This window comes from Dipteris shenzhenensis, chromosome 19 (genome assembly GCF_047967505.1).
Source record: "Dipteris shenzhenensis isolate YYH24624 ecotype China chromosome 19, Dip_SZ_1.0, whole genome shotgun sequence".
NCBI classification, from domain to species: domain Eukaryota; kingdom Viridiplantae; phylum Streptophyta; class Polypodiopsida; order Gleicheniales; family Dipteridaceae; genus Dipteris; species Dipteris shenzhenensis.
In genome coordinates, this window is record NC_141614.1 from 33411595 (window position 1) to 33437207 (window position 25613).

The 25613-nt window shown below is 41.3% G+C and overlaps 1 protein-coding gene across 1 annotated transcript; it reads right to left on the minus strand.

Annotated features, from left to right (window-relative positions):
• Positions 1 to 8660: 8660 nt before the first annotated feature.
• On the minus strand, positions 8661 to 11527 carry LOC147890370 (putative wall-associated receptor kinase-like 16). Its single transcript, XM_087390274.1, has 5 exons — positions 11517 to 11527; positions 10926 to 11037; positions 10466 to 10756; positions 9943 to 10177; positions 8661 to 9790 (listed from the first exon to the last, which is right to left on the minus strand). The coding sequence occupies exons 1-5, from the start codon at positions 11525 to 11527 to the stop codon at positions 8895 to 8897; spliced, it is 1545 nt and encodes a 514-aa protein (XP_087246400.1). The 3' UTR covers positions 8661 to 8894.
• Between the last annotated feature and the right edge of the window lie 14086 nt (positions 11528 to 25613).

The window sequence follows — 25613 nt, forward strand, 5'->3', positions numbered from 1 at the left end:
TGTACTTGGGTACACAGATTCAGACTATGCAGGGCATGTGGATAGTAGGAGTTCCACTTCTGGTTATGTGTTCACCTTTGCAGGTGGTGCAGTGTCGTGGATGTCTCGCGCACAGAAGTGCATTGCTTTGTCTACCACAGAGGCTAAGTATGTTGCAGCCATAGAGGGTTACAAGAAGGCTATATGGCTTGATCGGCTAGTGGGAAATTTGGGGATTCATATAGGTGCACCGACATTGCATAGTGATTCCATGAGTGCTATTCAGCTAGCACGGAATCCAGTCTTTCATGCAAAGACCAAACACATTGAGGTCAGGTACCATTTCATCAGGGAGGTACTTGAGGACAAGCGCATAGAGCTTGTCAAGGTTCATACAGATGATAACCCTGTAGATATGCTGACGAAGAGTCTACCTAGTCAGCAGTTTGAGTATTGTCGTGTATTGATGAGCATTGGATAGTATGCCCACTAGTTGTTCTTCCTTAAAGGCACATTGTCCTTTAAGTGGGAGGTTGTGGGGGTTAAAGGTCACTGTGCCTTTACCCCGACTATGTACAATACTCAAACACATATATAAATGAATGAAAAAGAAGATTAGGGTGGTTTTGCACCCACCAAAACTTGTGTGGCTCTCTGTTTCTCTCTCTCCCTCTTCCGTTCTTGCTTCCGTTGAGAGCACTCTCACATCATGGTGGCCATAGACTTCTTCACCAAGTGGTATGAAGCTACAACAATAAGGAAAGTAGATGCCAAAAGCACAGTAAAGTTCTTGTATGAGAATGTGATTACATGATATGGATGCCCCATTGAAATTGTGCGAAATATGACGGTGACCTAGTTCTACTCTATAATGCCAAAATTTATAAGGGGAATCCATAAGGCACCACAAGTTTCAACAATTTTGACAAACCTCATCACCATCTGCCATCCTTCAATATCAAGCCAAATAGATGGAATAAATGTCAGAAATATTTACTAGCTTGGCCAAGCAGGAGCATATCCAAGAATTGGAATGCTAACTTGTAGCAGACGTCCAAGTCCAATTCCGAAGAATCTTGAGAGAGGTCACAACTCTTCATGCCCCTCGCCCAAATATTCAAAAAAGAGCTTGAAGAAGTGTAGATGAACCAAGATCTCTAAGCTAAGGACAAAGCAGTGCTTGACATGATTTCCAATCTCCAACAAAGCCAAATATAGGTGTTAGCTGAAGTTCATGCTACGACAATCCTCCAATCCTCCAATGACCACTTGACTCGCAATCCATGCTTAGCAAATGGAGGAACTTGTGCAAGCTAGGCTCACACTAGTCCAAAAAGAAGAAGCCCTTAGGACTATTAGGACAAGCTTGTAGAGTTACAAAAGACTCTGGAGGCACATACTTTCCGTGTTGAGGAGCTCACAAGGAAATGCCTTCTACTCAAAGACGAACTTGCCACCAATTTACAGGCAACCACTACTCAAGCCCAAGTCTAATCCATGGTCAAGTACCACTGGGGACATTCCCCAACAAGAAAGGAGTCCCACATCACTACTCTCAGGTAACTCTGTCTGCAACTGCATCATCACTCCACTCGAACCAGCAGCTGCAGTCATCTCTAACTGCCTCTTTTGCATGAACATCTTCAATCTTCGATCCTACTCTAGATCCATGAGCCATTCTAATGGATGAGGCTTGGATCTATCCACTACTTGCTGTTCAGACCACTGCTCTATGGGTAATACTTCATCTATCCATGCACCCGACGGTAATTGCTGCTGCCATCATTCCTGTGCCGTCGCAGGTCTTGGAATCACCATCGGCTCATAGGACGGGGGATCTGGTAACCCCAGAAAAGGTGTGTGCTTATTATAATACCTCCCCAGAAACTTATTTGCCTCTTTCCACCAAGGAGGATGAGGAGGTGATGACAGACTCAAAGAATGGGCGCACAATTCCAACCATAGACAAAGTGAACACCTCTGCCGCTTCAGCGCATCTATTCTTTTTCTATTGCTCCAAACTGAACGACGCTACGCTGAGGCTGTTGACAAGCATACCTTGTCTTTGGTGTTTTGCATTGTCATAGCTATAGACTCATAATGCATACTCCTTCTATTGCTCATCTCGGCTGAGGCTCAACACTCTCTGAGAGCTACAGATACATACTCCTTCTAGTGCTCACCTCAGTTGAGGCTCAACACTCTCTAAAAGTAGTAAGACTCGACTCCTTCTAGCCTATACAGATCCTAACACGATAAAACAAGATGACTTGAAATGAGAAACTAAGGGAAAAATCTCATTCTAACTTGGCCTCACCCTCTAAGTACCTACAAACTCAGGCAATTGAGATATACTACCTTCCTATCCTCGACCTTGGAATTCACTAGACTTCCGAAGTACCTACAGACTCAGGCAATTGAGATATGCTTCCTTCCTATTCTAGACCTTGGAATTCACTACCTTCCTATTCTTCCTAAGTACTATAGACTCAAGCAATTGAGATATGCTACCTTCCTATTCTAGACCTTGGAATTCACTAGACTGTTCCTTTTCATCCCATAATCTTCAATTTTAGGAGCTAGTGTCGATGTATCCAAGAGTCCTCTATTTCTCCTACTGACATACATTTACTTGAGTTGACTAAACCCCATAACCTCCCATCATGGGCTTGCAGTCACATTTCATGGACAAAGGCCTCGAGTGGCTGCAAAAATATAGTTGAGAGGAAGGAGAAAGGATAAGAAACTATCTTTTGCAAAATAATAGCACTTAGTATTACCCCTCAAGTATTCTAATATTATATAATAAATTGTTGGAGTCAATGCCAAAATTTCTCAATGAAGGCTTTAGACATTTGAGACTGAGCATGTTGCCTACCCAACACAACTAATAGAGGAAGAGTTAGATATATCTCTTGCCATCTTTAACTCCATTGCACATCCTGATACATCGCACTTGCCCCACCCCTCGGGCCTCCACCAAATATTGACCGCCCACTTGCTTCTCCCCTCAATACATATCTTAATTTTCCCAACCCCTCCACTCACTCTACACCACCCACTTCTTCCACCTCCACATAGCCTTCTACCTTGTAGCCCTCCACAAGCACACATCTAGGGTCAATGGAGACCCTTGTAGGACAAACAAATGATCAACCTGCACGAGGAAGTCCAAAATATAAAATGGCTAGCCTCCTTCTCAGGTGAGACTCTCCAACAGGAGCCAATTCTAATTGAGACACACCACTTTCCAATAGAAGGGGAGGACCAAGTTGGAGACATTCCAATCAAAGACCCCAAGTGGTACTGTGTGCTGCACAAATGCATACCCTTTGAAGATATTACCAATCTCAGTCTATGGAAAGGCAAGATGTAAAGTTTTGATTTAAAGGCTATAGACATGATGGAGGTCTGGGATCCTAACCACTTTTATCTAGAAAAGTTTTTGACATTGGTAGGTTGCCAATAAGCTGGAGACCCCAGGTGGATATGCAGATCCCAAACCCTAAGCTGGTGGTTATTCATCCATCAGCATCAGCGCTTTGCCAGTAGTTGGTGGTTGGATCAGCTATGGAGTTCTTGGATGAGCATCGAGAGCTGACAATGCAATTGATTCATCAACGTCTCTTTTTGCTTATGAATGGAGGGATGATCGCGCAACCAACGTGTACACCGGCGGTGATGGAGGCAAAGTTTGGAGCTCCTACTAGGGGTGAATACAAGCTGAGTAGGTGTTCAGATGCTTAGATGAGGGACGTGTATCACTAGATACTCAAGTCGTTGTTCTTGCAGGCCAAAACGTACACCATCACTCCTCGGACCCAAGGGATGATGTTGCTGAGGAGAGGGCAGTGCCATGGGCTCGAATCCTGAAGAAGCGGATTCATGCAGAGGCTTTACGGGTGGCAACTCGTGGATAAGAAGCAGGTAGTGAATTCCAAGATTGGGCAAGTCTTGTAGATTTTGTTTCCCATACATCTTGAGTCTACAGCGCCTCAACGGTCGACTGCCTTGGTGCTCACTCTAGCACCTGAGGGGCCTGCACAGGATGAAGCTAAGGGATCTTCTAGTGGAGTGGCTATGAAACAACGAAGAAAGAAGCCTCGCCTTAGCCAGGGGGTGGTATCTCCCCTTGCACCCTCAACTCCTTCACATACGGGTGGTGTGGAGGGCGTTTCCACCAGTGGGGTTACCAGTCATGGCAGAGCGGGTGATGGTGACTCCAGTGTCCACTGCACCGGTGATCCCAAGCAATACTCTGGTGGTGGGAGGTTCCCTTATGCAGCGGTAGATGGAGCAGCTTCAGCAGAGTGCAGCAACAACGACTGCGGTGACTACTACAACATCAATGGCAGTCTTTGATGCAGTGATGATGTCAGCAGTAGTAGTGTTAACGATGATCTTGGAGTTTGCAGGTGTGTCTCCAATGTCTTCTATCGGGTTCAATTTTCAGATGCAGCCTATGCATGTGCAGCTACAGTTTTGTTCGTATTTGCCCACGTGGATAGCTTCACAAATTGGTGCAGGGGGAGAATCTGCTAGAGTGACCAGTTTGGAGGCGGAAGTCACACAGTTGTGCATGGAAAATGAGTCTCTGCAAGGTCAACAGGAGTGGGTGCGATAACTGGAGGACCGGATGACAGTCCTTGAAGCTAGAGTTCAAGTGCAAGAAGCACATTCGTAGGCCACGCATTAGCTACATGTAGAGTATGTATCGAGCATTGAGCATGAATTGCTACATCGACGTACTATCGATGCGTTGGTGGAGTATTTGTGGGCTTTTTCGGGGAATGTGAGTGTTAATATGGAGTAGATGGGCTCGCTCTTGGAAGCTCTTCAGGATGATGTGCAAGTGGAATGGGATAGGAAGGTGGCAAGATGGAGTGCGACTATTGTTCCGCAGACCTGTCGAGCTGGTTCCACAAGAACAACAACCCAGGACGAACGGAGATGCAGGAGCTGGTGCGGCGGGTTCTGATCAGCAACAGGGTCCGCAAGGCATTGTGGAATCCATTCTCTTATGTGTGGATTCTCTAATAACACAAGTGTGTGGATTTCCAATTATAAATTACATTCTATTTCTACATCTCTTGTATTTACTGATACACTCGATCACCCATCTCCATACGATTTCACCTGTGCAATAGAAACCTCTATGTTCTAATTGTTGACGTCTTGATCTACAACCCAAGCACTCTAGAAATCTTGTGCAGCTAGTAGCTAATGGATAGCAAGAGAGGACATCTTCCTACTAAGCATTATGCACACACCATATCGAGCATTGGGTCACTAGTCGAATGAGGGGTGAGAAGAAGATTCAACATAAATGCCATTTTGATTCAGCATAAATGCAACTTTGATTGCTTAGAGCAATGATTGAGATACAAATGGCACCAAGAATCTTGTATGGTTTTGCGATGATAAATGGTTAGTCAATGTCTATGATGGTTTGACCTCAGAGCCAGCCACAACTTCATGAGCTAGAAGAAGACCAAGGAGCTTGACTTTCATGTGGGAGGAAGCATAGGCTGGACCATGAAAGTTGTGAATGTACTAGGCCAAGCTGCAACTCATTTGGCATGGCATATGTACATCATGTCATGACCCTAGAGTGGGCCCAAGAGCTTGGCTTGAATGTGAAAGAAAGCATGGGGTGGACCATGAAACTCATGAATGTACTAGGCCAAGTAGTTCTCACAAGGTACGACATGTGTCCATCACTGTGGGAGAGTGCAATAGCATAATGTAGTAGCATGGAGTTCAACATTGTATCCATGGATGACTTTGACATCATGTGGGGAAAACTTGGCTATAGGGTAACAATGCCCTTGTTGACCCAAAAGTGAAGTAGCTCCTCTTTGTCAACGATGGAAGACGATAAATGGTAAATTGTTTATAGAACAACAAACGCATACATCTTGCAACTAAGTTGTTGCTGATATTGCTATAGCTGCAGTGTGCATCCTAGAAGGTGGGAAAAACCTTGATGGCCACTGTGTGGGAGCTACTGAAGATGAAAGAGTGGTTAAATATTTAACCTAACCCTCTATACCTACCAAAATTCGAGGTGCTTTCATGTATTCATGTCAGAGGCACTGCTGAGCATGTTGACTCTGAAGCATGAGATCAATCACAAGGTAGAGGTGTACTTACTAGCAAAGACACCCTATAGGTAAACATAGGAGGAGAACTTGGAGCTCAAGAGGTAGCTTGAGGGGCTTTACAACCCTTCAAGTCCATATATGGGGCACAGATGGGGCACCCATTCTATTTAGCAAAATAGGGTGTGTTTCACTTCAAGGTGTTTCTTGAGCCATAGGTTACATGAAATAGAACTTAGATACAACCTATGATGAGGAGCCATAAAACCACTTTCTCGAATGAAGAAAAATTTCTTGATTTGAGCAAGGGTTTACGTTGCACCCCAACGTATTATTCTCACAATAGGTTCAGCTTGGGGAAGAGCCAATTTGGGTGCAACAAAATCTCTTGTTCAAATCTTATAATTTTTAAAAATTATGGCATGAAATTTAGGATTGTGTAAAATATATTGTAAGGATTCAAAGTTTTTCTCAATTTAGTACCAAAAATCAAGGTTTGGTGGATTTAGTGCTAAATTTTTTAAATAATTTCACAATCTCAATGAGGATGAGATGAAATAAAGTCAACTTCAAATTCAACACAGGAAATAACAATTTTCACAATAAAAACAACACAATATTGCATCATTATAACTCATATATATGCATTAAAGACCATTCAAGAAAATTCATTTCCTTACATGCATGTGGTTGAAATGGAACTTAGGAATGAATCCCCTAGTGGTGCATGGTGGAAGGTAGAAATGAGAACCAAATGATGGACAATTGATAAAAAAGCCATAATATTTATTCTTAGAAAAGATGTTTATCATGATCATCCAAACATCAATATATTGTATAAGATGAATTCATAGATATGCCTTGTAGTAAAGGTGATGGGAACGCTTCACATGCTTCATATATTCCAAACGTATTAAATAGAAGATGATACCTAAATGCTATTATTAAATTGGCTCGTGGATTAGCCAAGCATGATGTGGCGAAAGTGCTTTGGAAGAGTTTAAATGTGTTGATGATCATAAAGAAAGATTCAATATTCTTCCTTTCCTAAAGATGGCATAAAAGTACTAATTCCTATGCCAAGGGATAGAAAGTCCAAAGAATGTTGGATATATATATATATATATATATATATCGCTTCTCTTATATTCATGCCTAATGCATGCCTCATTCTTATTTAAATATTTATTCATTTATATATATATTTATTTTTTATATAAATAATATTATTTTAATAATTTACGAAAAAGAGGTTGGAAGAAGAGTATTAATCATTTGCATCATTTACTAATACTTTTAATTGGTGTATGATTTTGGTATATATTATCGTTTTAATCTTTTAAAGATGTATATTAAATTGTTACTTGGCTCACTTATGTCTGAATATATTTGTGCATGTTATTATTTTAACATTTTTGAAATATCTCAAATTCACCTTGAAGCATGATTTGTGTATCTCTTATCAGACGATGATGATTGCTAGAGATGATAAAGTTATCAACATAGAATACAATGAGCATGATAAGATCATCTTGTACTAGTGTGTAGAGGTTGACATCACAAGAAATTCAAGTGAGTCCAATAGTGGTAAATATCTAATAAATCCTATGACACCAAGATTAGGGACCTACTTCAACCATACAAGAGCTTCTTCACAACAAAAAGGTAAGAAAATATAGATAGCAACCAAAGGATGTTGTGGACATATGCCCACACAAGTCATAGTGAACTAGCTCTAAGGGTGTCATCTTTGTTTCTAACTTTATGGAAAGGGCTCTTGTCATTTCTTACCCTCGAGGTAAGTTGTGCCAATAGAAGAATGTGGGGAAAGCTTGGAAAGTCTTGTCACCTTATTCTTTTGATGCAGCTCCACTAATGTGGTGGGTGGTACATTCCCAAAATGCTTGTGCCACAACATACTCAATGAATTTTCAATAAGAGAAAAGAATGCACTATCTGAGATAGAATACTATCCCTAATCCCTCGAGTGACAATGACATTTCTTTATCTATTTCTCAATAAAACCTACTCATCATCAAACTCCACCTTTATGTTATTCCTAGTAGAGATTAAAAGCAACTTCTTTGCAACAATTGGCACATATAAAACATTAGGTGGAGTTTTACGCACACCATGATGAGTAGAGAAAAGAATAGCGTCCCTCCCTTTAGTGAACATTTCAAGCCGTGGCCAATGGGCAATAGCGAACTCACAAGGCACTCGTTCAAGTTAAGAGAAACAATACAATACAACAACTATGAACATCCATAAATACAAAGTAACGGTAAGCTGGTAATGAAGCATCAAGGGGGGTAGACACAAAATTAAAAAAGATGCCCCTACTACAATCTTAGATTTCAACAAGGGTCTACAAAATATAATGAGGTTTAAATTCATATAAATATAATATATTAAAAGTTATATATATATATATATATAGTCATCTGAAGTAACAAGGGCCCTTAAATTAGACATGAATTTTGAGGGGTTATGCTTGGCGCACCCACTAGTCTACATTGCACAAAATGAAGAGGATGTGAGATCTAGACTATAGCATAGGAGATGATGAACATGATGCCGATGAGCTTCTCCCTTGAACACTTGAAAGCTGCAGGAATCGACTTTTGAGTGAGATACTAAGGAGTTTCATCAAGTAGTTTCACATAATCTGAAGCATGAAGGGCAACTTAGCCCTTGTGGAGCTCCGTGAGAGCTTGCAAGAGCCATACTCAATTCACGAAGGTCTACCATCTCAATGTCATGAATGCCCGAGTGTCCTCTTGTTGTTATGCTTGGATCGCTCAAGGAAGTATCCTAAAGAAAACACCTACTGTCTTGAAGACTCTCATCCTCACCTTGTGACATTTCTAAATGCATGTAGCCCACATCATCAGAGTTGCCATCTGCCTCCAACCACAATCTTTGTAACTCTCTCCAGCCCTCCTTCATAGTCGGTCTGTCCCTTGCCCGCGTTGCTAAGCACCTTACTGCCAGCCTCCCCATACTCAAAATTGATTCCTTCATAACTTCAGAATTGTAAGCCTCCACAAGAACTGGATCAAGTAGCCCCTGTAGATCCCCACTGTTGATGTGGGATACTCCCATGTTCCGGAGGCTAGCATCCTCACAACTTCTACTAAAATCGACGGTAGGTTGGGCAGAGATGAGCTCTAAAAGCAGAATGCCAAAGCTGTAAACATCACTTTTGTCATTGATTTGGAAGCTAGTGTAATATTCAGAGTCAATGTATCCGATAGTGCCCTGGATGGCAGTAGTTGAGACGTGAGTAGCCCCTAGAGGAGCTAGCTTGGAGATTCCGAAATCTGCTACCTTAACATTTAGGTATTCATCCAAGAGAATGTTTTTAGATTTGACATCCCTATGGTAGATTGGAGGATTGGTTGCTGAATGAAGATAGGCCAGAGCATCTGCTGTTTGAAGAGCGATGTGAAGGCGCTGCCTCCAACTCAGTGCGGCTTGCCCCTTCTTCGCTTGAAGATGCTCTAGAAGCGTGCCATTCGAGATGAATTCGAAGACAAGCAATGCAACCTTGTTCTCTAAGCAACATCCCGAGAGCTTTACAAGGTGCCGATGATTCACTTGCGAAAGGATCCTTACCTCGTTTAGAAACTGTTGTTTGTCTTGTGGTGATCCTGCGTGCTTGCTCTTTTTAACGGCCACTGCCGTTCCATCGCTGAGTTTACTCGTATCTGGCAACTCTCAGCCAAGTTGGTCGTGGCTTTTTGAAGCTCTCGAAGAGCCATCAATGTGGCGGCGTCTTTGTTCATGAGTGTTTGTATCAAATCCACATCTTGCCGATGCTTTCTTGAATACACGCTCCATCGCCATCCAAGAAGTAAACAGCTCCCAACAGATACGAAGAGAGATGCAGCAACAACTGACAAGAGCAGCCCCAATCGTATATGACTTGCATTGTTGCTAATGAGGGGACAAGGCTGAAGAAGGCCACCACAAAGTTCAGGATTGTGAGAAAAGGAGTCGGGATTCCAAAGATTGGGAGGAAGTTGCCCCGAGAGATTGTTGTAAGAGACATTGAGATATGTCAAGTTTAGTAGACCCTTGAAGCCAGCAGGAACCTGCCAGATTCAAGTAAGGCAGGGACAAATTTAAGAAGGATAAGTAAGGCAGGGACATTGAGGTGAAGAGGTTAGGCGGCAATTCTCCCTCCAGATTGGTGTCGCTCAGATCCAGGACTTCCAGGTAGCGAAAATATGTCAGGTTGAGTCTACGAGGTAGGGTGAGGCCTGTCAGATTGTTGCCCACCAGGAGCAGATCCACGAATGTAATGTTTTGGAGAAGAAGTTGCAAAGGATTGGGGTATTTCGCTGTGCTTGTCATGCTGAGAGGTTGCCTGCGAGTCGAACGTCTGTTGCGCCGGCGAAGCAGATGTCCAGTAGCTGGTGGATATCGCCGGAGAGACGGTTGTTTTGAACCCACAGCTGCCAGATGGAGGAATTCGCAGCAAACCTGGTAGGCAGGGGGCCTTCCAGCTGGTTGCGGCTGAGGTCGAGGCTTCCAACAGAGAAATTAAGGCTGTCCTCTGGAAGCCTTCCGTCTAGGAGATTGATTATTCGAAAGATTCGCAGAATTCCAAATGCTCCCAGGCTGCAGTAGTGTGGCAGGAATGCTGCCACTGAGCCGATTTTCAGACAAATCTACAAGCAGATAAGCAGAAGTAGTATTCGACCAAATCTCCGACGAGATCTCGCCCACCAAGCGATTGGATGACAGGTCTAGCCATTGAAGTTTTAGCAGATGCCCAAACCCGGACGGTATCCGTCCCTCTAGTTGATTGTTTCTGATTCTAAGGTCGGAGAGACTCGCCAAACTCGGAAATTGAGACTCGGCAAACCGAGTAAGATTGTTGTTTCCAAGACGGATGGAGATGAGCTTGTTGAGACCCTGCAGACTGGGAACGGCGCCAGAAAGTCGATAGCTGGAGAGTTGTAAGCTCACAAGGTTGGTCAAATTGTGAAGCTGAGGAAACGGGCCAGTCAGTTGATTGCCCGAAAGATGTAGGAACTGCAGGTTGGTGAGCTTGTGGAGTGTGGATGGAATGGTGCCGGAAAGATTGGCTCTGAAAGATCTAGCAAGGTGAGGCCAGTCAAATTGCCTACCTCCGGAGGGATTTCAGTGAATAGAGGGTTCAACGAGAGATCTAATGCTTATAACTCTTAGGCCTCATTCACACACGTCTAGGGACAAAATAAATATTAGTCTCCACGTCCGCTGAGTCTTTTCTCTAAGAGTATCACACCATATATGGTGATGAGATACGGCAGGTGATGAGAGCCTTAGTGATTATGCATATGTGGAAATGGCCCTAAAGGTCATATGGTCCTATGGTCAAGAAAACACCATTTTGTTAAAGCGAATGGCCCTAAAGGTCATATGGACCTATGGTCAAGAAAGCACCATTTTGCCATGTCAACACATCTCAAGTTTCAACCACTTTCCCTCCTTTCTTTTAAAGCAAATGGCTCTAAAGATCATATTTCTTAGGTCAAGACAAGATCATATTTCTTAGGTCAAGACAGTACCATTTTGCCAATGTTGACATGCCTCAACCACTCACCCAATTTTTTTAAGTGAAGGGCCCTAAGGGTCATATGGTCCTATGGTCAAGAGAGCACCATTTTGCCAATGTCGACACGCCTCAACTATTCACCCTTTCTTTTAAAGTGAATGGCCCTTAAGTAGATTTTTGTGGATATTTTCATTAGAATTACCATCAGTATATGCATATACATCGAGAGAATACCAATGCATATACGAATAGAAGGATCGATGGCATATTGTGATGCTAATACAAATGAAAAAAGAACCTACCATTTTTCATATAGCCATGGTTATACCAGCACATTAAGACCGGCCCTAAAACTACCAAATTTATCAGTGTTTCCACTCTTAGAAAAAGGGCCTTTTGTCCACAAATGTTGTCAATATTTCCATCAAAAAACCACTATTTTCTTATAGTAAAGAAGGAAAAATCTTTAATATCAATACAAACTAGAGAAACAAGATGCTTCTTACTTTAGCATAATTTAAACAACTAAAATAAAAAATGTTGATCGTAGGTTTAATAACTCCTAGATATCCTACACATGAGAAAGCATCGCATCTTGATTACGTTTTAGATCTAATCATTTTGACTAGATACTACTAGCAATTTCTTTTTGACATATCATCGTAGGTTTTAGGATCTATCAAACCTACCCAGAGATAAAGCAGTGTTACATAGATTTTCTTTGAGAAGACTTTGGACATACATGTCCACCTCTTAAATGGTTAACTTTCATATTACATTTCTTATGTGAAATTTTCCTATCTACCTTGGCAATCACCCATATATATTCTCTTCAACACTACTGGTTTAGAAATGAAGCTTACAGGATCCAACACGACACCCTTGCATGATCTCAAATGGCTACTACAGTTGTCCTAGATTACAAAGTTACCTTCAAATGACTCTCTAAATGTTGTATGATGCATGTGACATATGTAGACATATATGTGCATGTGTGTACACATTACGAGCTTCAAATCATCATCTAGTTGGCCAATAGAGATGAATAAGTAGATAAATATGTAACCAACTTTAAGACTATCAATTCTTCATTTGATACAATAAGTTACCTTCACTAGAGACAAGACCTTACCTCTAGCTAAGGATCTCTTCATTTCTTGAGAGGGTTATATTTAGACAATTTGTTTTTCTAATATGCAGGCTAGTGTTTGAGATTGATTAGTGGTCCTCCTTTGTTTCCACTTGGAACAAACTTTGATATTTTCAATTCATTATTCATGGGTCTTTGCACATATGGAATGCACCTATATAAACTCTTTAGTGATTTAGAATTTGGAATTTGCAAAACCATAGTAGGCCCATGAGTTCTTAAAACCCATGAGTAGCTACAACTTTTAGGCTAAATGAATGGATAAAATATCTCTTGGGACTTGGTTCTTCTTATAAGGCTATCCATGTAATTATGTACAATAATCATGAAATGAATAATTGTATTTATTTTGATAAGGGTTCCCTTAGCGCTATTTTTATTTCAATGTATTGGTTGTTAATCATAATTATGAATTTCTTACTCCATTCTTTGAAAACTACATACCTAATTTAATATATTCTACTATACTTTACCATCATAAGTAGCTATAGAGTCAATTCAAGCATGGAGAATGGGCATGCACATTTAAGAAAATTTTCTCAATAAGCAAGATATATTCAATCATTTAGTAGAAAGAATACACAATAACACAAAATTGATACTAAAATCAAACTCAACTTGTTTTCTAATGTCTATAAAATAAGTTTGGAACAACAACTATCTTACATGGAGCATCCACACCTTTTCATTGAAATATTCAAGCAAGCATTGAAAGGGTTCCCAAAAAATTATCCTTTCAATCTTGTACAAAAGAGAAACTTTTTCTCAAACATTATCCAAAGGGGCAGACCACAAAGGAAAAATAAATATGGAACTTTAAGGAAGACTTATCTATGACATCACCATAAATGGACTTTTAGTAATTAGAAGCATGGAATGCAATACAGCCCTAGTGGCACCACTGAGCGTGCAAGCATACTCAACGTAACATCACAAGGTGGAAGGTTGGATCAAGGAAGTTTTAAAATGACTTTTTCATAGCCACCATTTTCAATCCAAATCCAAAAACTAATCACTACATCAAAGGTAATCCCAAAACCAATCATGGCTAGAGCTAGCAAAAGGATGCATGTTTTCCCCTCATATTGCTACAATCACCATCTCTTATATCCTTTGACACTTCCCCGACACTTCACATGGGAGGATTTGCTATAGATGTGGACCCAAATCAAGCTTATAGCCTTTGCCTCTTGCCAAATTTGTATGCTCGTAAAGAGTAATTGCAATCCTATGTAATTTGCACCATGCTAAGGGAACAAGGTGGAAGAGACCCAACACAAAGTGCAGCATTGTGAGAAAATAAGGAGTTGGTAGGTAGTGGAGTCAGAATTTGCCCAAAGAGATTGTTGTTAGAGATATCAAGTGTGTCAAGATGAGCATTTTAGTGAATCTAGCAAGAAGAGACTCAATCGATTATCAAGTAAATTAAAGACAGAAAAAAGGTAAGATAATCATGAAGAGCAGGGTCAGCAATTTCACCTCCAAATCAATGTTAACTACTTAGATTATTGTCTATGAGCCAAGGTTCTTGGAGTGGAGACTTTTGGAACAAAATGTTGGAAGGACTAATGTGTTTGATGTACTTCACATTTTAACTATTCATTGATTTTCATTTGGAGTGTTTCCTTAAATAGTCACCTCCAATCTATTTATTATCTTTCAAAGAAAGAAGGTTGAATTCATATACAACTAGTTCAACTAATAAAGATGAACAAAAGAACTGAGAGCAGAACAAAAATCAGATCATACATCAGTTATAGACAGAAAGTCTTTGGAGTTGGCTTTGAAGTCTCTGATCAAAGCCTTGCCGTCTTGTAAGACAACCCATTTGCCTTCTTTTTAGGCTACCTTCACTTTTGCAAGCTCCAAGGTCTTAGTCTATAGTTGAGATTTTTTGAGTTTCTCTACCATCCACACTCAGAATCCTTTCAAAACTTAGATTATGTGACAACCTGAGTTTGTTCAGCTTCTGACTCAAAGGTTAGGCTCCATCTTGTTTTCCCATTAAACTCTGGGTAAAGCTTTGCTGATTTTCTCATGAGTCTCTTCATAAGAGTCTTCTGCTATGTACCAGTTGTTAGGTAAACCTCCGATGATCCTAAGCATTCTTGAGTTGCACAATCTATTAGCTTGCTCTTTAACTTCCTTCTGTAGTTGATTAGACATCTGTGCATTGAAGGAGCTCTTTACTTGTCCTTTGAGCTTCTCTTGATTCTCTCCTTGAGCATGTCATGCATCTCATCCATTTGACTAAAGACAGCTTAATCATTTAAAGCTGCCATGGGACTTGCCTTTTCCAATTTTCTCTCAACCACTTTTACTCTCTCTTCTAGCTCCTAGGACTTTTGCTTCATCTCATTGTTCTCCTTGTGCTTCATCTCTCTTCTAGCTCCTAGAACTTGTGCTTCATCTCATTGTTCTCCTTTTTTAGAAGGATAACTTGCTATTCTAGAAGAAGAATTACCTCATTTTTCCTAATGCTAGGAAAAGGTGAAGCTAGTATTGGTAGCATAAGAAGCCTGCTTCTCTCGTTTCATGTCTCCCATAAAAGAAAACAATCTACCAGTACCCCCTCTTCTTGTAACTTCCACCACAACCAAATAGCACCAATTTTGACTTTGACCCACAGGAAAAAAATGTAGCTTATCTTCCAAAGAATAAACTTTCTTTTTACTTCAAAGCGATTTGAGCAAACCTCAAAAAGTTGTTGTTGATACTTTGACTATGTAGAAACAAGTTTGAAGCAGTGACTTTGAGTAGAATGGTGACCCAAAAGGAGCCTCCTAGAGATCAAATTGAGTGAGATTGACTTGAATAGAACTCCAAGCTGAATTCTAATCCCCTAGGTTGGGCCATAAAGTTCAGCAGTGGGGAAAAAGCATTGAGAGGGGAGGAGAGGAGAAGAGTAGCTTATTCTTGGCTTGCTTCTGCTCCTCCAACCAATAATGACCCACACAACTCTAAATTTGGGTATATTTGCTATACCACATGTGTCAACTCCACACAAATATGGCCTAGTAAATCTAAAAAGTCAAAAAATCCATAAATTGCTAACCTCCACTCTATCGTTATTTATTAAACTCCTATTTAGATCATCTCCGCACCTTTTTTCAGTTTTTCACAGTGAATAAAATTGCATGGAATTTTTAATCATGAATTCAATAGAGTAATTAAAAAGTCCCTTTGATTCAACATGTAAACATGGTGTAAAGATGGACCATTTGTTTAGAAGGATGAGGTCAAAGCACGATTTGGTGTAGCCAATTTTTGTGAAATTTTCAAGGGATATATGCATATAGATAACTTGCTCAATTCATAACTTATGAATTGCTTAATGGAATTTGACAAACCTGGTGTTTAAACTAATCTACATATTTTGAAATTGAAGGTGAGATCAAAACATTACATGATTAGTGTCTTCAAAACTATTGCAAATAATATTGCCTGTGATGGATGTATATAGACTAGAGTGCATATCCAATTTATTTTAAGAACATCGAATAATTATTATACACATATATGGAACCAATTTTTGACTTAAAAGTGCATTCCTTGAGCTTCTGAAGTACGAAAGGAGGCAACAAATTGAGACTATTTGCTATGCTTTACGGGGTTTCCAATATTTGGCACTGTAATTGTGCACATACATTTCAAGGCAAGCTTGATAAATCTTTTATATTTGGTTGGAAAGGTAAATATTTCAAAAAAAAGTGCCCCATACTTATGGAGCTCTGATGGTGGTCGTAATACATTGATCTTTGGTGATATGTGTAGCTTAATTCACCTATAAATGGATGCAATAAGAAAAACATGTGCAATGCTCTTTGAATAAATCCAATAGTATTTATCATATTTCATTGGTTCTTTTTTCAAATTGGTTTCTTGCAATGGGGCCCATAAGCATGCCAAAGGTGCTCCATTTCTTAATACACAGCATCAAACCTGCTAGAAAGCCATTTCTTTTATAGTCATTTTGGGCCTCTATGTGCATGTTTAGGGTGCACAAGTTAGTGATGTGTATAGTTGGAGGGAAAAAACACCTAGCCACCAAGCTGTCATAATATTTGACATCTCCTGCACTTGCATTCGAAATTTCACTTCTCTTGCACTTATAAATTACACGTTGCACACTCCTGTCCCATCTGTGGCATGTCCCTTTCAGGATTTTTGCTTTTTTTCAAAAAATCATTTTTCTTTGTCGTATCTTGCCTCGATATCTTGTTGTGTGGGTCTCGGTGGTGACTCACATGTTGTGGGGATGTTGAAGAGATGTCAATGGAGCCTCCACTCCACGCTACTCCTTGTGAGAGAAATGCAAGGCACGAGCCATCCACAACTGTCACTCAAGCGGCCTCTAGATTTTTGCAATGTGTTTCCACGCCAGAAAGAGGGAAGGGGGAGAGGGGAGAAGGGAGGGAGAAGGAGAAGGGAAGAGGAGGGTGAAGGGGGATGGAGTGGCAAACACAAGGGCACTACAATGGAAACAAGAGAACATCCAAAACACTCTCTTGGAAGAGAAGAGGGAGCTTGTATTCAAACTTGTGCAAACAACAATGAAGACCAAAGTCAACACTTTGGCCTTTTATACATGTCATGTTTCGAAGGGAGGGCCAACCCTTTTCCTTTTAGCACTCTCCTCTTTACAACCAAAGGCTCTTGGGCCCGTAGGGTGCCAAGGCATATTGCTATTCTTTCCATCTCTCCCTACTAGCCAAAATAGCGCTTGTGTTAACCATATTAGAGCGCTTGGGAGAAGCCTGGCATTAGGAGGTGTTCCTAACCGGCCCCCAAATAGCACTTGTGTTAGCCTCGTGCCTCCAAGCCTTAGGTGATTTGTGGCTCAAACTCCCTGAGCGCCCTCACGCCCTAAGTCATTTGGGGTTCAAAGCCTGTGCATTAGGCTCAAAACCTGGAGTGGTGAGGCTTAACTTCCGCGAGATACTTAACAGTAGCTTGTAGCTGGAACATACAACCTGTGCACGTTGCCTGGATGCTTTGGCCTCAGGATATTTGGGGATCAAACTCCCTGAGTTTGAGCTGTACTCCTTCCATGGCTATTTCCATTGACGTAGACCTGAAATGTGCATGTTGCCTGCAGTCTTTGGCCTTGGGTTGTTAGCTGGAACCTTCAATTTGTGTACGTTGCTTGGAATCCTTGGCCTTGGGATATTTGGGGATCAAACTCCTGGAGTTTGAGCTGTACTCCTTCCATGTGCACGTTGCTTGCAATCATTGGCCTTGGGGTATTTGAGGATCAAACTCCCTGAGCTTGTCCGTTGAAGTAGATCATGAAGCCTAATCACCTCTAATCACTGATTACCTTGCATTCGGCGAGTGTACTGTGTGGATGTTAACATGCCTCCCTTCCTTTTGCTAATCCGCCCTTGAGTCAGCTGCGCTGGAGGAGGTGTGTGGAGAGGATGTTTGTAGGACTGCATAGCGGTCCAGCTGTTGTGGAGTGAGGTGAGTGAGGTATGACTGATATCGCCAAAAATGGGTATCGTGCATATCCTCATATGTGTGGATGTGATGTTCGTGGATATTGTAGATGCACAGGTAGAGGCAAAGGTCCTAGAATTGCGTAGGACTGATGTCGGGATTAGAGACAATTTGGTTGTTAAAATTGTGGAGGCGGTCGTCTAGAGTGGCTATGGGCGGGGAGATCATGGAGGAGTAAGAGGAGAAGGTGGTTGAACTAGATCGCTACGACAACGGCGGGATCTGGAACTAAGCCGTACGTGTCGTTGAATGACTGGAGGTAGTAGAAAAATCCCTCCTGAGTCATCTCTTTGGGGAAGTTGTACTTTGGAAAGTTGTACAACATGTTGGGATCCTTCTTCTGGAGTTCTTTGAATTCAGCCCAAGTCCATAGTTGTTCCATGGGCATATACAGGGGGTGGATGCGGCGATCAATGTGGGCACTATGGTAGTACCACAAAAAATTCTCCAACTTCATCCATGGCTTTCTCCCATTTTTCTTTTCCCAATGCTTACTCAAAAGAAGTGGGTTCTGGTTCATGTATCACTTTGACCATATAGGCATAGTGAATGGCTGTAAATCCATCATATTTCAGCCTATCCACAGGATACCTAGCTCTGGTAGACCTGCGCAAAATATGCTCACTACTAGGTGCTCTCAAAACATCCCTTGTCTTCCTTACTCTAGGTGTAACAACAGAAGGAATACCCAACTCATCATCAAGGCTCTATTCTGAGCCACTGGATTCACCATCCACATAAGAGTGACCTGCATTCACATCAACCATGGGCTGATCTACTTTCTCTTTTCCTTTCATGATACTTCCATACCACTATCTGCATTGCTTTGAGGAGATCCTCCTGATCTCAATCTGCCTGTCCATGGCGAAGTATTGAACCACTGCTAGAGGACACTACAAGTCCACTAATATTTTGTGATTGCTGCTGTGAATTCTGTGTAGCATTACCACTTTGTGCATCTACATCATCAATCACATTTATTGGTTTATACCAGCTGCTCATCTCATCAAAAACAACATCTCTGCTCACTGTAAACTTACGAGTAGAAGGGTTATAGCATCTATACCCTTTCTACTACAGAGAATAACCAATAAAGATGCACTTCTCAGCTTTTGGATCCCAACTCGGATCTCAACTCATCTGGCACATGAACATAGGCAATGCAACCAAAAACTTTCAAATGAGAAATATCTGGTTTCCTACCAATATACCTCTCCTCTGGCATCATGCCATGCATTGCTGTAGTGGGAGTCCTATTCATTATGTAGACTACTGTAGCAACTCCTTTGGCCCAATAATAATCTGGCAAGTCTTTTTCATTGAGCATGGCACGAGATACCTCTCCAATATGCCTATTTTTCCTTTTGCAAGTCCATTTTGCTGTGGGGTATGACTGCATGAATATTGCTGCTTTATGCCATGCTCCTGCAGGAAACTTGCAAACTCATTTGAGAGGTACTCTCCCCCTCCATTTGACCTTAGGCATTTTATTTGCAGGCCCGTTTCTTTTTCAATCATAGCTTCAAAAGATTTGAAATGCCCAAACACTTCACTTTTCTTTTTCATAAAATACACCCAAACTTCTCTGTTGTAGTCATCAATAAAAGTGACAAAATAATGACAGCCTCCAATAGATGCAGCTTTGGTAGTCCACACATCAGAGTGGATTAATTCCAATGGCCTCTTACTCTCTTGAACATGTCTAGGAAATGGTTTCCTTGCCTGTTTTTTAAATTGACAGGCTTCACATACCTTATGCATTTCCGCAACCTTGAACTTAGGCAATCCTGCAATAATATTTTGGGCCTACATTAATTTAAGTCACTGTACATTAACATGACCAATGCGTTTATGCCAGATATCAATATTTGCAACTACACCAGCCCCATGTGCAAACATTGCTGCACTCAATTCAGGCATGTCCACATCCAACGTAAACATCATGCCCTTCTTCTTCCCTTTTGCTATCAAGCGACCTTTATTTTTCATATCCTCAACAAAGCATCCATGAGGATTAAATCTGACGTGCAAGCCCTGCTCAACCATTTGACCAATAGAAATCAGGTTCTTGGTGATATTTGGGACATGAAATACATGAGATAGGTATTTCTTTTTTCCATCCTGCATAAACAAAGGAATTTTACCAATCTGCACAATAGGATGTGTAGTATCATCACCAGTCTCCACAAATCCTAGTCTTTCCATTTTCCTTGCATCCTGCATCCATTCTGCATGACTATCATGTGGTTTGACGCACCTGAGTCAACATACCACACATCATTGCTTTCTTTTGCACTTGTCAGAGAATTGGTCATGTGCTGCACCATAAACAGATGCTCATTTCTGTCATCACCCTGTCTACTAGAGGATGCATAATTGCCTTGATGCAATTTTCCAGTAATGATGTTATTCTGCTTTTTATAGCAGTCCTTAACCATATGACCCATTTTACCATAGTAGTGGCATTCAACATTGCTGTTTGCATTTTTTCCTCTCTGCCATCCACCATGACCTCTTTGGCTCCCCCTGCCTCTAAAGTTGCCACGTCCTCCTCCACAGGACTGGTTTTCTTGAATTTGCTGCATATTTTGATTTCTGCCACCGCCTCCAAATCGGCCTACTCCTACCTCTACCTCTACCTCTTCCAGCATTTGAGTAGAAAACTTCTTTTGAAGTTCCTCCTGAAGAAGATGCACCACCATTTCTCTACTCTTTAGAAATTAGAAGAGCAATCAACTCCTCAAAATCAGGAAAATTCTCACGGACAGCAATGGATGCCGGGAATTGTGCATAATCCTTTCCTAGACCATTCAAGGTCACAGAAACTAAATCATCTGTATTCTTCTTCACCTTCATGTGGCAGTCATCGTCGATGCTCATATTTTCTCTCTGCACATTATGCAACTCCTGCTTGAGCTGCATTTGCCTGGCTTGTGTATTTGTGCTATACATTTTTGTCAAAGTATCCCACGCCTCCTTCGACATGCTTGCATCCTGAATATGCACAATCATAGAATCTGAAATACTGATAGACAGCCAGTACATAACTTTTCTGGCTCTCTCATGCCAGTCTTTAAATGCCTGCAACTCTTGTTCATTGGGAACATTAGGAATAACAGGTTCTTGTTCAGCTCCAGTAATGAACTCCCAATAGCCTTTTCCCTTAACGAAATTCGTCATTCTAAACTTCCATTCTTGGAAGTTGTTCTTGTCAAGCTTTTCAGTGACAATCTGTGAAAGAGCATCAAACGCCATTACAGAACACTGCAAAATATTCTATCACTGTAAAAAAAACACAATTCTGCCTCACAAGGGCAAATCTGCAAAACTGATGAAAGTGGTATTTGACCACACAGTCACTTCCTCGTGACAATTATGCATCAACAGGCAATAAGAATGATTCTATCACTCCCAATATCTTTGCGCACAGGCATACTATGTAATTTCTGCGATAACTTTTCACCGACCTGTAGAACAGTAGTCGCATAGCAAAAACAAGGCACTTTGTTGAGTGCTTGCGGAAATCTTCGACCACCAAAACGGGCCCAAAAATGGCCTCGAATCGAAAAAATAATGCATATACTACCCTCTCACCATACCAAGAAGGGTGTCCCAATCTGAGACAGTGCACTCTTGCACTTGCCGGTTGTGCTACCTGTAGAGATTTGCTCTCAAACTCGAAAAAAAAAGGAAACCAACACTAATCCTCTTACTAGGACACCGCAAACTTGGTTTGCTTTCTTGAGCTCCTTACCACAAACCGAGCTCTAATACCATGTGAAGAGAGTGGGAGAGAAGGAAGGAGTCTCACTTGTAGCTTTCTCACATACACAATGGGGGAATATACACAAAGGTGGAGGCTGAAAACAGTTTTTCTCTTCTTAGTTGTGAGAGCGAAAAGAACTCTAAGTACAAAAGAATAGGTGAACCCTATATGTGGGTCTTAAACCAAAATCAACTAACTAAGGTGGCATACTAACTGAGCCACTAACTAGAGTACATAAAGATAGCTATCATCTAGCTATTATTCATGGGCGGTGTACCAACCGCATATGTAGCTAACAAGTCGATGACATAAATGCACATCGGTCACCCTGGCATATTAGGAGTGGAGCTTGATATCTCAACAAAACTTGCATCTTCTCTAGCCCTAGGTTATTTGTAGGATTTTTCTCCATTCTTGACATGCCATCCACGTCCTTTTTCCATGAAAAGAAAATGGACAAACAACTACCATGATAGAAAATTCCCACCATTAAACTTTACAATAGATGTGTTTAGCAAATTAGACTTTGATGGGGACTTCAATAAATTCTTGATGATAGCTACTAGTGATAGTATATGACATACTCGAGGATAGAATACTTTGATACCAACCTTTGGTTTTCAAGACATTAAACAACTTGCTCACAATTTTAGAAGGATGCACACATGAAGAGAACTGAGAGAAATAATTTACACCAAAATCCCACTGAATTGCAAAGGACTAGTATCCTCCATGCATCCCAATGGGGCTTGTTGTGGAGGTTTACAAAGCACGTGATATATAAGCTATGATGCCACAAAGGCTCTCTACAAATACTCAATAGCCAAGTTGCATAAAATTCTCAATGATAGCTAGTGATAGTAGATCACATGCTCGAGGAAAGACTGCTTTGATACCAACTGTTGGTATTCAAAAGACATAAAATAACTTGCTCACAACTTTAAAAGGATGCACACATGAAGAGAACTAAGAGAAATAATTGACACGAAAATCCCACTATATTGCAAAGGACTAGTAACCTCCATGCATCCCTCTGGGGCTTGATGTGGAGGTTTACAAAGAACATGATATATAAGCTGTGAAGCCACAAAGGCTCTCTACAAAGACTCAATAGCCTGAGAGTACTCTCAATGGAAGCAGAATGGAAGAGGGTGTGTGAGAGAGAGGGAGAGCCAAAAGAGAGCTACACAAGTTTTGGTGACAATGAAGGCAATCATGATGTCGAAGCCACATAATCTGCAGACATTCTACCCGCAAGGCAATGGACAATCAGAACGAATGAATCGAATCTTAAAACATCTCTTGATCAAATCAATTGAGTTAAAACAATCCAACCCTACAAAGCAATTAGGCACTTGGATTGTGAAAATGAAACGAAAGAGCATATGGCTCCTCCGTACGAATGCTGTGAAAACAGAGCGCATGTGGTAGAATACACACACATAGCATCCAGTCTAAGGAATGAGAACGTTCAATACCTGTAGGGAGAAATTTAGATTCTCTACCATGCTCTCCAGGTGCTAAGGAACCTCCATCGGGCAATTGTGTGGTGGGAATTGTGAAGTACTTCAAGTGATCATTGAGAATGTGCGGGAACTAATCCGAGATTTGCAGCAGAGGAGGCAAGGAATCATTGAGGGAGAAATCATGGATGGAAATGTCGGGGAGCATTGAGGCTAGCGCAGACAATTCAATCTATAGATTGAAAGGAGAAGGATTCGAGCAATCTCACAAAATGTTCATGGAGATAGGGGTAGCGGATGTCAGACACAGAGGAAACGGAGTCATCTCCTCAATGTATCAGTCGTTTGTATTTTACAAGGTCCTGTGGAAGGGGTTGTATTGATACAAATGAAGAAGGTCTTGACGAGATGGTTGAAATGGCAGAAGAGGTAGGAGAACCATCCAAAATCCAGCTAGAGGTGGATAAAACTGCTCCGAGTTCGAAGGATGAAGATTGGGTTCTCGATAACACAGCGTCGGCCCCTCCACTAGTTCCAACGGAAGTTTAGAATACCAGGATGCAGTTAATGCAAAAAATCTTACGTGGTCTCCATCAACCTTCATTCGGGCAACTTATGGGTACCATGCAGCATTTGGGTTGTATGTAGGGGCACATAGGCAGTTGTTTGACCCACTCCTAAGCAAACCCTGCCCAAGGAGAGTAAACCAGCGGTTCCAATCAACCCAACAATCAACATCTAGAACCCTAGAGTCTGTTTTGTTAAATTCAGTGGCAAGACAAAACAAGACCCTAATAGTCACATTGGGCAATTTGAGACCCCAAGTGGTTTCGAAGGTCAGCTTGATGATGCAGTCAAGAAGGAACAATTGGCAACCACCTTGGTGGGCAAGGCCATGAGTTGGTTCGTTCAATATGGTATGAATCACTTTCAGGATTATGATGCTTTAAAGCAAGCTTTTCTATCAAGGTTCAGACAGGAGAAAATGCCAGAAGCAATACTCAAGAAGCTCCAACAATTGAAACAAAAGGATCTGTTAGTAGAAGACTATGCCAAGAAGTTCCAAAATTTGAACCAGAGGCTAGCCACCGCTCAAAGACCGACTGCAATTGGGGGATTATTTCTGTAAGGGGTTAAATAAGGAATTGAGAAGTGCTGTTGTGGGAAGGGATACATTGGTAAGAGCCAACGACTTTGACAACATGGTAGCAACCACACAGCGTGCAGAATGGAGATTTGGCATGACCAAAAGAAAGTCAAAGAAGGGTAAAAAGAAGGATGCAGGGGATTCAGATTCAGACACAGATTCGGACGAAGACTCTGACAATGAGGACGATTCAGATGCTTCGGATGATGAGGACATGAAGTCCAAGAGAAAAAGAAAGGAATCCAAGAAGGGAAAGTCCAAGGGGAGTTCCAAGTCAAAGAAAAAGGCAAAAGCTTCCTCAGGGGATGAGAAGTTAGAGAAAAAGATCAAAAAGCATTTGAAAAGTATGGGGCTATCAAAGCCGGTTCATCTAAGAAAGCTCAATGTGAGTTTTGTTTCAAACAAAATCACGACAGTGCCAATTGCTAGTACAATCCGAATTATAGGGGGCAGTTGCCTCCACATATGCAAGCTGCTAGAGTAGCAACACAACCACTTGTAGCCAATCAAGTAGGGGTGAATGATAATGCTAACTAGACGAGGAGACCACCATATCAGAATTGGGGAAATAATCCTCGACAAGCCAATACAAGTAATGATGCACAAAACTACACATATTGTGGAAAAGCTGGACACGAGCAAGTTCCAGGATGTGAACTCTAGTGTAAACACCACAATGAGAGGGGCATCCCGATTGTTTAGTACCAAACTCGATCACAAATGCAAAATCTGCCTCGTCCGGCCCAAGCCAATGTTGTGATCATATAACTTGAGCAAAATGGGGTAGAGGAAGGACCTGTGATGGTGAAGTAGACAATAGCACAAGAGAAGAATGTTATTGAGCCGGTATTGGTCGTTTTATGTGATTGTTCAAGGTGCAAATAGGAGAGTGACATGTCTGAGGGACAAAATGATCCTACAGGACCGGCTGTAACAAGGTCTAAGGGACCAATATCGAAG